Genomic DNA, 12,351 nt, shown 5'->3' with positions numbered 1-12,351 from the left:
TGGTCTCTTATATGTAAGTATGTATATATATCTAAATTTTGTACGACTCTATTATTCTTTCATTCTTTCCTTCTTTCTATCAGCCCTTTCACACTTACTTTGTTCATTCCACTCTTTGTTCTTTTGTTCCCCCTCTCTCACATTTCCTGGCCTCCTCTTCATGCTCACTTTCCCTCCTCTTTCACTTCACTGTGTCCCTTTCATTTTTTTCTCACTCCTCCTTAATTCTTCTATCCCTCTGCCTCTACTTCTGTCTCTTCTTGCCCCATGTAACTGGTGTTCAACAAAGCCTGACCTTTCTCTCTTGGTTCGACTACTATCCGTGCAACATCTATATTCCTTCCTGTGTCTGTCATATCTTATGTCCCTGCCATAAGGCTTTACTTTCACATATGCCAGCTTAATTTAATTTGTCCTTAGTCAAAAGACACCTGTTATTATGTCCTGTTATTTGCAGTTATAATTGTGTAGCATTTCTCCATTATTTTCTGTCCTTGTTTTCGTATACATTCGCTGCTTTCTTCCATGGAATCTAATGCTCTTAGCTTAGTTTTTCCTTGTGGCTGGCCAGATTGGAACAATCTCGAGTATAACCATCCGAAATTGCAAAGATAATCTGGAACTTGACTGAGGAAAGAAAACTCCGAATGACCCGTTCTTGTTTTCTTTGTAGCATCTGTCTGGATATTTTGTTGTTCCTTTTTTGTATCACCTAACTGTCTGGATGTTTTGCATTCTTGTCCCATTTTTTGTATTTTATATATATATATATGTGTGTGTGTGTGTGTGCCAATATATGACAGACTTCTTTTAGTTTCCATTTACTAAATCCACTCAAGGCTTTGGGCAGCTCTAAATTCAGAACCATGTGAATGGGAAGCAAAGTTCATACCACAGACCCACACAAGTGCTTAGATTGTCAAAAAAAAAAAATAATGAAAAATAAAGCATTTCATTTTAAATTTTAAAATGCAGTATTTTATTTTTCCATTTTTATTTTCAATAGATACTAGAAGTTTTTAATCACCAACTATAATTATTTTTGAATTAATGCCTCTTGGAGACTACAGGTGTATATGGTCCTTCAACTGCCATAAATTTAAGCAGCTTGACCATCATCTCATTGACATTTATGATATTCAGTGAATCAGGTTTGATTTCTTTTATTGCTGCTAGGATATCAGTGGCGTTGAAGGTTATGTTGGAAAGGACATGTTGAGGATTCAGAGAAGCAAAGCTGCTTGAGTCTACTGAATCAGGGTCACTGAAAACAGAGTAGTATTGACTTTGCAAGATCTCAGCCATGTCTTTGGCATCACTGTGAAAGATGCTGTTTCCGTTAACCAGTGGGCCGATAAAGGAAACTGTGGTCACCTTGTTTCAGTAGACATAAAATACACAAGAGTAATTTATATGGTAACAAAACACAAATGTAATTACAATTGCAAACAAGTTTTGTTTTCAACATTTCAAGCACTGGAAAGTAAGCTTACAGCATATACCTGGTCACAAAGATATCAACATAGAATGCCCATTTTGATCTTTGATTATAGCTATACCTCTGCTCTTAGTGTCTCCCACATACAAAACCTAGATATTTCAGGCTGACTACTTACTTAGACAATCTTTTACCCTTTTTGGCATCACCTCTGGTGGGAGTGTCTACATGGTCACCCCAGCTGTTGGAAATAGCTATCACCCTAATGGTCTGACTTGGGATTTAAACAATAATAATACCATCATTATTGATTTATGGACCATTTACTTTATAATGACATATAGATAGATTCATACTACTTTATACTGACGTTAATTGATACAATTGTGATAAATATTCCACTCCTTAAAATGACAATAGTTACATTTATGCTAATGGAAACCTTGGAGACATATCCAATAAAATATTCCAGCAATACTTCTGCCTTAGATTTTGCCTACAGTCCTTATCCATATCATTGAGAAAGCAAATACTATATTACTCAAAACATAGAAACCACATAGTAACGGAGTCTCATTCCATTGTCATTCAAAACTATATCTCAAGGAAACATGTCATTCATAAACTATTTGCTGATAGCTAAAAGCTCCAAACTACATTGTAAATGTCATGCCAAACAGTTTCTTGTGACATATGGGAACATGCACTTTCTTCATATAGCTAAGATTGCAACACAAATATTTAATTTTTCTTTTGAGGGACAATTAATATATCATCATTGAATAGCCATGGTAAAAATACATTCTGTACAAAAATTCTTTTCAGATATATGGATCAAAGTACCTGCCATATACATGTGTTTATAAAATCTACTAACTACTTGTTAGCTTGCATAGTAGACAAACCATTACTTTCTGGGTCTCTACAACAATTTCCAATCAATTAAATAGACACTTCTTCTATTTCTACAACTATTATTACAATACTTCCCTGAATTGCTCACTTAAACCCATTCTTTATACATTATCTCCTCCCATTTATCTTATCTTACATGCCACTGTAGCCTTCTACATACCATTCAAAATATTGACAACTATTTTGATGGAAGCGAGAGAGACAAGTGCATGAAATTGATTTACTTTAGGACATTGCATAATCTGCAAGTTCAAAACAGTATCCATTATAGTTAATTGAAAACGAGATGAAAATGCGACACTGTATGACCTAGGTCAGTGTTTGTAGACTGATGAGTTAAAGCTTACTTAATATCTGCCAAAATATTTTTATGTAATCTAGAATATATTAAAGAAGAGGGTGCATCATCCTCAGTATGTCAGATGTATTCTAATGTATGTTGCCTTTAGGTTTTATGGACAGTCAGTAAAAAAAAAATGTGTTGTGTTAAGACTTCTGTTAGCTTTACTTCTTTGGCAAGAAGCAGGTGAAATATAAACTCTCTAATTAAAATGTCAGTCTATCTCAGGTGACAGACATACCCTGAAGATCTGATATTTATTCTGAAAAACACAATTAAGTAAACTATACAAATATAAAATGGAATGCCTGCAGTGCATTTGAACTCAAATCCTTTAAATTGGCGATGCAATATCATGCTTGCTTGAATTTCAATTGTCTAGTAGTTGACCTGATCTCTTTTTTTTTTTAAAGTTAGTCAAAGAAAAGAGAGCAGTGCTCATGTCTTTTGCAAGTTGTGTCAAGTTTCGTGTCTGCACAGAAAAAGATATGGACAAGTTATGAATCCCAGAGAGTTTCAGTTCTGGGACAGAATAATTAACTGAAGTGCTTTGTGCAGAAAAGAAGAAGTGAAACTGTGAGAGAATGTTTTCCAGATATTATCTTCCCATGAGGCATGATGTAGTGGGCAGAACAGTTTGGACTAGAATAACAAAAAAGAAAACATCCACAAATGAAGTTGACCTTATTGAGTCTAATGGGTCAATAAGATATTGGCAGAACTTAAAAATTAAAACAGCAACCAAGTTAAAACACAACCGACCAGATATTGTTGTGTGAGATGGCAAGGAAAAGATGTGCTCTTTTGTGGAAATCAGCTACCCTCGGGACTCAGTGTAGTTAAAAAATTCAAGAGAAAGAGGACATCTATGGACCATTGATAAAGAGTTTGCAAATCCAGTGCTCAGGATGCACTTTCAGATTCATAACTATTATTATCAGAGCAGCAGGATACATACCAATCCACCTAAAGCAAAGTATGGCTGATCTTGGATTCTTTGGAAGAGAATTCAACTCTTCAATTTGTACACTACAAATGATCACAATATCTGGGGTAATAAAAATTTGTAAGGATGATAAACAAAACAAAATGCTGTCCTTCACAACCTTGCAACTGAGTAGGTGGCCTGTCAAATTTTATTCTAAATTAAAAAGAGGAAAACACACATACATATACACACACACACATATACACACACACACACATATACACACACACACAAACAAACACACAAACAACCAAACAGTTTGAATATATAATTATAAATTAAAAACAAAGTTGTGGCGAAGCAAAAATGCCAGGCGATTTCATGCAGGGTCAGACTTTGCTAAGCAGAAAGTGAAACCACCTAATCATCATTTGACTGGAAATGTATAACTAGACATCATTTGTACTGGAGTTTCAAAAATTAACATCTAGTCAGGTAGAAGGGTAAAAGCAAAGCAAACTACTTGGCTGCAAGAAGCTGGAAAATGAAACCTAAGAAAACCTTGAATTTATCAAGATGCATTTTGAAAAAGGCTTTCAAAGTTATTAACCCGGGTATGAAAAAAGTTAGATTGTAAAGCAAGTGGATGGAGGAAAAGGCAATGTTAGTGTATTACATGTACGTATGTGTACATGTGAGAGGTGTTTAGGGATAAGGAAAAGAATGTCTGAGAGTGTTGGAATGGAATAAATTACACCAGTCTCAGCTGCTTGGTAGGACTCAACAAGTGTATTTACATTTGTGGAAGCAAGGCATAAAAATATCCTTTTTGGAATTCAACAAAATATCCAGATGAGGAGAATTGTTCAGGACCATCCACTTCCCTACCAAACAGAGTTTGCAACTCTAGCTGCTGTTAAAATGCAGCCTGCATTTTCCAAGCAGTGATAAACACAAACACATAGACATGCACTTATATTCATACACACACATGTATTTCAGTCATCATCATCATTAGCACACCAGGCGAAATGCTTAGCAGTATTTCATCTGCTGCTACGTTCTGAGTTCAAATTCCACCGGGGTCGATTAAATAAGTACCAGTTATGCATTGGGTTGATGAAATCAACTAGCTCTCTCCCTCAAATTTCAGGCCTTGTACTTTTAGTAGAAAGGAATATCATTTCATGTCCGTCTTCTATGCTGGCATGGGTTGGATGGTTTGACAGAAAGACTGGAAGACTGCATTAGGCTCCAATATTTGTTTTGGCATGGTTTCTACAGCTTGATGCCTTTCCTAATATCCTTTCTACTAAAGGTACAAGGATGAACGGCAAAGTCGACCTCAGTGGAATTTGAACTCAGAACGTTCACACGGATGAAATACTGGCACTAGTGAGGCTGCTGATTAACTCACAAGACAAAGAAAATGACTCTTCAACTAAATGGGATTGCAGTAGACAGGGAAGTGGTTCTATGCCCAGTGTTGAGATGCTGAAGTATGACAGATGAACGGGCATAGGTGTCTTGCTGTAGAGGAGATGTATGGTTGCCTTGCATTATATAAGGGTGGGAGTAACTGGAAAGAAAACTGATAGTGATGAAGTATCAGAACATACTTTCAAAGTACAAGAAGGTGAGTATAAGAAAGAATAGACAAGGGATTAGGAAGAGTGAGTGGTTAAGTTCACTAGTGTGATGTGAGTGGAGGAGAGAAATAAATGATTAGAGTTGAGGGTGTATGTGTCAATAATATTAATACACTTAGTTTTGTTTGTTTTTGTATGTACCTGTGGTGTGTGTCACACTTCAAAAGAAGTGAGTGGCAAAATGAGAGAGAGTGAAAGAGACATTGAGTGGTGAAGGTGTTTGTTTTGTGTTATATAATTGTTTTTGAGAGAAAGAGAGAGAGAGAGTGAAAGAGACAGTGAGTGGTGATGGCGTTTGTTTTGTTTTTAAATGTTTATCACATCGCAAGAAAAGTAGATGCATAGATCGAAAGAAAAGTTGATACATAGACATTGTTAAATCAAAGACAACTACAGCAAATATTGGATGTCACTTTCACTTTTCATTACTACATGATGATAAAATTAACTTACAAGTGGCTGAGTACTCCATAGACATGCATACCATTAACGTAGTTCTCAGAGAGATTCAGCCTCACACGAATATGATAAGGCTGGCCCCTTTCAATTACAGTTACAATTCATTTTGGGAAGCTGAGTGGACTGGAGCAAGATAAACCTTCAAGTGGTTGGAAGAAAATGAAAAAAGATCCTATATAGGGGCAGCGAAATCTTTTTAGTTCACTATGGGTGTTAATCCAGTCCTAACAGCGGCATTTGTTGGTCTCACAGATCTGGAGGCCAAGCACCAAGATAAACACCGATGCTCAGGCTGCTGTTATCAAACTGAGCATGAGTCGAGGGTGAACACATAATGGAATAGCAATTATTTCATCTTAGCTTTCACTGCTTATACTAAACACATGGCATTTTTGCCTTATGATATGGAACATTTCTTTTTCACTCTTTTTTAAAAAGTGGCACTCTGTTGCTTACAATGACGAGGTTCCTGTTATTTGATCAACGGAACAGTCTGCTCATAAAATTAATGTGCAAGTGGCTGAGTACTCCATAGACATGCATACTATAATGTAGTTCTTAGGGAGATTCATCCTTACACAGAATGACAAGGCTGGCCCTTTGAATTACAACTACAACTCATTTTTGCCAGCTGAGTGGACTGCTGCAGCAAGGTGAAGTAGAGTACTTTGCTCAAGAACACAGTGCACCATCAGGTATCATACTTGTGACTATATGATTGTTGGCCAAATACCCCTAATCACTGAGCCACGCAGCTTCACTCTCTTAACTGTAGAGAAAAGGAGTGAAACGATAGAGACAGAGAAAGGAATGCATCAGTCATTTACAATGACAATTAGACTGAAATACGATCAATCTTTTCAATCTTCTTTACTTTTAACAATAAAGAAGAGGGAAAGTCTTTCAGGTGTTTACATTTTTATTCTGGGAGTTCGAGAATGATCAAGTGTTTGTTCTCTCTTCTTTCCCCTACCCCCAGTATTTATTCACATTCTTTTATAGTTCTTCGTGTCTTTAAGTTGGGGAAAAGACCATGTTTTTTTCAGGCATGTTTAACATTTCCTTACAAACTACAAACAAGCCATGCTCCCTTTGGGTTTTTTTCTTTCATACAAAAACTAATGCAAATTTCGAATGGGGTATAGCTGTGAAAAGAGCCCAGGAAAATGGGTAACACTCCCTACAAAATGGGTGAGGAAAAAAGTTGCCAACAGGTGGCAACACAAAATTCAACTCTATATTTTAAGAGTGTCTTCCACTATAGCCTCAGGCCAACCAAAGCCTCATGAGTGAATTTGGTAGACAGAAACTGAAAGAAGCCCATATATATATATATATATATATATATATATAATCATCATCATCATCATCATAGTTTAATGTCCGTTTTCAATGCTGGCATGGGTTGGACGGTTTGACTGGGGACTGGTAAACCAGGAGGCCACACCAGGTTCCAGTCTGAACTGGCAATCTTTGTATAGCTGGATGCTGGATGCCAACCACTCTGAGAGTGTAGTGGGTGTTTTTTACATGCCACTGGTATGGGAGCCAGTCAGATGGCACTGGCATTGGTCATGTTTGGATGGTGCTTTTTACGTGCTACCATCACAGGAGTCAGTCAGGGGTGTCTGGCATCAACCACGTTCGGATGGTGCTTTTTATGTGGCACTGGCATATGGAGCCAGCCAGGTGGCACTGGCAACAACCCACGCATGGTAGTATGAAATGGTGTTCCTAATGAAATTTGGGTGTTAACAGGAAGTGTCTCTAGGGAGAGGGAGTGATACTGGCAGCATAGAAAGGGTAGTTAGTAGATAATATGAGAGCTGTGAAGTATAAGGGGATATATATCAAGAGGTGGTAGTTCAGGGAAGAGGGAAAGATAATTGGTAGCACAAGAGAGGATGATGGTACATGTAGCTCTGCTCTTAATTGATTATAGCAGCAGAATAATGCAGTTGTTAGAAGAGTGATGGAGGGATAAGTGATAGGAAGATGTACCCCTTTTTCTCTTGAATGAAGAAAGCTGAATAGCTAACACTAAATCAGACACAAACCAAGATCTAACTGAAATGGTTAAACTAATTTGCATAGTGTTCATTTGTTGGCAGTGCAATTAAATGATTAATAAATATTTTGTATATTGTATATTGCAATATGTAAACAATAGGGTTACTGGTTCAAAATTTCCAACTGACCACTCCTTCGTTCATTGCATTTCTGATGATAAGAATGTCAAGGGAGTGTTTGCAACTCAATGGGGAAAAAATATCTCCAGGGACTTCATAAAAATATCATTTTTCTGTTTTCCTACTTGTTCTTTGTATCTTTCCTTGAGGTACACAGGTGAAAGATGTACATGCACAAACATGCACGCATGCACACACACACACACACACACACACTCTCTCTTATATATGTGTGTGTGTGTGTGTGTGTGTATGATGGGTTTTTGACTATTAAATGCTTCTTACAAGGTATCGGTCAATCTGAGGATATTTGCCAAATGTGCTGTGCTGTGGGATCAAACCTGGCACCATGTACTTTCAAAGCGAACTGCTTAACCACATAGTCGTACAAACAGATAAAATGACAAAGTTTACACACATTTAATAAATATAATTTCCTTGCAACAATTGATAAATATTAACTCTTTCCATGGCTTCTTCCTTAAAGTCACAATGTAGTAGTAGTAACTAACATTCCCTGTATTCTATAGAAAAGACTCCGAGTTTATTTACTGACACTCTTTTTACCTGTTTACCTGTTCAATGCAGCAGATTTGTTGGATGACACAACTCTTGCAGAAAACCGCATTCTTCCTAAAACAGAAGTAGATCTTGATGTCTGGACAATATGGAAAGATCTTGTAAAAGCAGCAATTAAAGGTGATGTTTATGAGGTTTGTAAATGCCTTAAATTTTATCTGGTTTATCCCTCCTCAGATTAAGAAAAGAAGGAAAAAAAAGAAACATTTGTCTTTTTTATTCCTTCTTCCAAACGTTCTATGGTTTCTAAAGGTTTAGAGTTTTCTTTTATTCTGAAAGAAGCTCGTCATATATATACATATAAATATATATATATATATATATATATATATATATATATATATGTATGTGTGTCTGTGTTTGTCTCACCATTATCGCTTGACAACCAATGTTGGTGTGTGTTATGTCCTCTTAGTTGTTCAGCGAAAGAGACCGATAGAATAATTGCCAGGCTTACAAAGAATAAGTCCAGGGACAATTTCTTTGACTAAAAAGGTTGTGCTCCAGCATGGCCACAGTCAAAATGACTGAAACAAGTAAAAAGAATAAATGTAAACAGTGTTGAGATGGCACCAACAGTTAAGAACTAAATTAAATGTTTCATGGATTTTAGTTACTATATATTTCCTTTCATTTTACCAAGATTGATAAAATAAATACCATTTGTTATATAGTAGTAATATTCAGTTGACTATATTCATTTCCCCTAAGGCGGCGAGCTGGCAGACGTGTTAGCACGCTGGGCGAAATGCTTAACCGTATTTCGTCTGCCGTTACGTTCTAAGTTCAAATTCTGCTGAGGTCGACTTTGCCTTTCATCCTTTCGGGGTTGATAAATTAAGTACCAGTTGCGCACTGGGGTCGAGGTAATCGACTTAATACCTTTGTCTGACCTTGTTTGTCTCCTTTATGTTTAGCCCCTTGCGAGTAATAAAGAAATATATAATAGAGATAAGCTGCATTTATTATTTAGTTCTAATTTCAAAGGAAGATATAAATGTTGCAGCTTTCTGTTCCTTGCCATTTAAATCTTTGTATCTTTGTTGAAAGGTTTTCAGATTAGGAGTAACTCAAGACACTGAATTTGAAGCACCAGAAAGTCAATATATATTAGCTATGAGAGAAGATGTTCGAAGAGACTGGATTGCCTACAGAGCTTTCGTTGCTTTGTGTATTGGAGCTAATCGAGGTTTGGTGCCACTTTGCAAAGAACTGGTTGCTCAAGGTAAGAATGGAATGCTATTTTGAATATTCAATATTATACCTTACATATTAATAAATTTTGGAGTATAGATAAATCAAGATAATATAGAGAAATAAGTGCTGGCGTATGAGGTTGCATGCTGAGCAAGAGTTCACTCCCTTAGACTTTTTTTTTTTACATCTAATCAAAACCAAAAATCGAGTGAGGAATTGTGCCTACTATCCTTATTAAATAGTTGCTGGTTCTTTCAGTTCATAATCATCACCATTAACATTTTAACATCTGTTTTTCCCATGATGGGATATGTGAGACATACATCTGCCGCACAACATGTTGATGATTGTTTCAATCTTTCATCTTCTGTGAGGTTCAATATCCTGAGATGCTTCCTTACCACATCTTACCACGTTTTCTTTTCTTTGGTTACCCGTTACTGATTTGGACTGAGTAACTCAAAGCTAACATTACATATTCAACAGATATGTTTACTCATTTCTCTCTATCCCCACCGATCTCCCATGATCAAGGCTCATGATTTACTAGTATCCTTGCTACACAATTTTTTGCCATTATTTCTTGGAATGCTGCTTAACTCTTGTAATCCTATCCATCACATTACCTGCTTTTTAGTTGCAGCCTTGTTCTTTCCACTGAAGTAGTCAATAACTTGAAACTGTTTGTCACTTAGAAATTCCCAACTTACCTCTATATTGTAATCTATTCTCCTTGCTATTGAGATAATCTTCGATTGGAGCTGTTTGGAAATTTTGCTTTTTGTGTATACCCTCCTACTCCTTATTATTAGGCTAGGTTTCTGAATGTGTTTGGTCCTCAGCCTTAATTTGATAACCATTAATCTCTTTTCCTTCTAGTTAGAAGAAGTGCCCATGACCTTTTCATGCCTTCCCAAATTTGTGCAGCCTCGTCTGGCACCTGTGCAGGTGGCACATAAAAAGCAACTACTACACTCACGGAGTGGTTGGCGTTAGGAAGGGCATCCAGCCGTAGAAACACTGCCAGATCAGACTGGGCCTGGCACAGCCTTCTGGCTTCCCAGACCCCAGTTGAACCGTCCAACCCATGCTAGCATGGAAAACGGACGTTAAACGATGATGATGTTGTTAAGGCACAACTTGAATATTTGCAGATAAAAACAAGAATGGGGGAAGAAACTGAAAACTTCAATGGGATGCTTGTTAGCATCCCATGTCATCTGGTAAATATAAAGCTAACCTGGCTCTTAAACCCACTGGCTGGTTGCTTTACCAAAGTTTGTTTTGTTAGGTCATTTGCACCACAGAACTCTTGAAGTGTTGATCCTTCCTTGACCAAGATTTTTGTAATATGACTATTGCCTCCATATGTACCAGTATATCCTAGATAATCATTAAAATCAGCAGCTATGTCGACAATATCATTGTCATGAATTCTCAAGGTAGCCTGCATGGTTGTTTCAGTAATTTTGCTCATCTCTCAATCTTACTTGTAAAGTACAAATAGAGAAAACAGTTGCTATCATACTGTCTAATAGTTCTTTGAGTTTACTTAATCATTCTGATGATTTCAATTAACATTTATCTACTTCTCTGCTTTGAGTATGCATGCATCATCAGTGAAACCAGTGCTTTTGCTTCTTTGTGTGTTTAGCTGAAGTACCTTTCCCATATCACTTTTTGCACACAATATGCATCCAGCTATTTCTCTTCTAACATCTTAACCATCTCCCCCCATTTTATCCTTCATTTTACCAATATCAACAATGGCAGGCTTGGAATGAAGGTTCTGAAAAGATGACTTGATAATGGTCAAGAGACCTTTCACATCAGGCACTATCCCTTTGTGCACAGTACTAATGTGTCTGATATCAGTTCTATTAACAAAATTGCTGTTAAAAATTGTAATCTTCAGTTTCATGATATAAGCAAAGATTTTATGACTAGCTGCCTTTCTTATCAACAACTGATAGCAGCACTGGATACATGCCTTCTCGCCTTGCAAGATTAAGGCCCTTCTCCACCTTATATCAGTTCTAGTCCAGAATATCTCCTTTCCTAGATGGATTATCTTCACTGTGGTCATGGTGCCACTAAGCTCCTTGTCATTAGAATTAAAGTTCCTTTTACACTCCTGGGTTTCATTTTAGTATCCAACTTTCTTATTGCAACTGTATTGAATGAATAGAAAAGCTACTTGCAAGTGGGAGAATGAATTTTATGAAGTTAGTGATCTTTACTATTTCCTATGAATATAATAATCTTCATATAGAGCTCACCTACCATGAAATCTTTAATTCTCTTTAGTTTCCTTTTGCTATTTCTTGATGTTATTATTGTTAGACAGAAGTATTTTATTCTTTGAATTGAGGCCGAGAACTTCTTACTCAATCATTATCCATCCATTTTCTCCTCCCACACTATTCCTGGGAGGATTGTGGGAGAAGAGTCTTCAGGCACCTCCCCCATAAGGTCCTATCAGAAGCATCTGTCATTAGACTTTCTGACTAGATCTCTAAGCATGACCAATTGAGATTATGGATATTATTCAGCCATCTCATTCTCGGTCTATTACTAGGTTTCCTTGCCTGTTAGCTCAGATTAAAGAATTTATCTTGAGATTTTTTTCTGTGACATTCTAATCACATTTCTATTGT

General features: G+C 36.7%; 1 protein-coding gene across 3 annotated transcripts in view; it reads left to right on the top strand.

Moving 5' to 3' along the window:
- Positions 1-12,351, top strand: part of LOC115217526 (neurofilament medium polypeptide) — a 39,479-nt gene that overhangs the window by 5,303 nt on the left and 21,825 nt on the right. Inside the window, exons 1-3 of one of the 3 annotated variants that reach the window (XM_036501065.1) lie at positions 5,004-5,257; positions 8,507-8,631; positions 9,548-9,722. In XM_036501065.1, coding sequence (XP_036356958.1) covers positions 5,167-5,257; positions 8,507-8,631; positions 9,548-9,722 — 391 coding nt within the window. In that variant the 5' untranslated portion in view covers positions 5,004-5,166. Of the gene's footprint in view, positions 1-5,003; positions 5,258-8,506; positions 8,632-9,547; positions 9,723-12,351 lie in introns of those variants that run through there. The other 2 variants (XM_036501060.1, XM_029787252.2) reach the window with 2 other exon arrangements.

Source organism: Octopus sinensis, linkage group LG1 (assembly GCF_006345805.1).
Source record: "Octopus sinensis linkage group LG1, ASM634580v1, whole genome shotgun sequence".
Classification (NCBI taxonomy): domain Eukaryota; kingdom Metazoa; phylum Mollusca; class Cephalopoda; order Octopoda; family Octopodidae; genus Octopus; species Octopus sinensis.
This window is presented reverse-complemented; position numbering and strand designations above follow the sequence as displayed.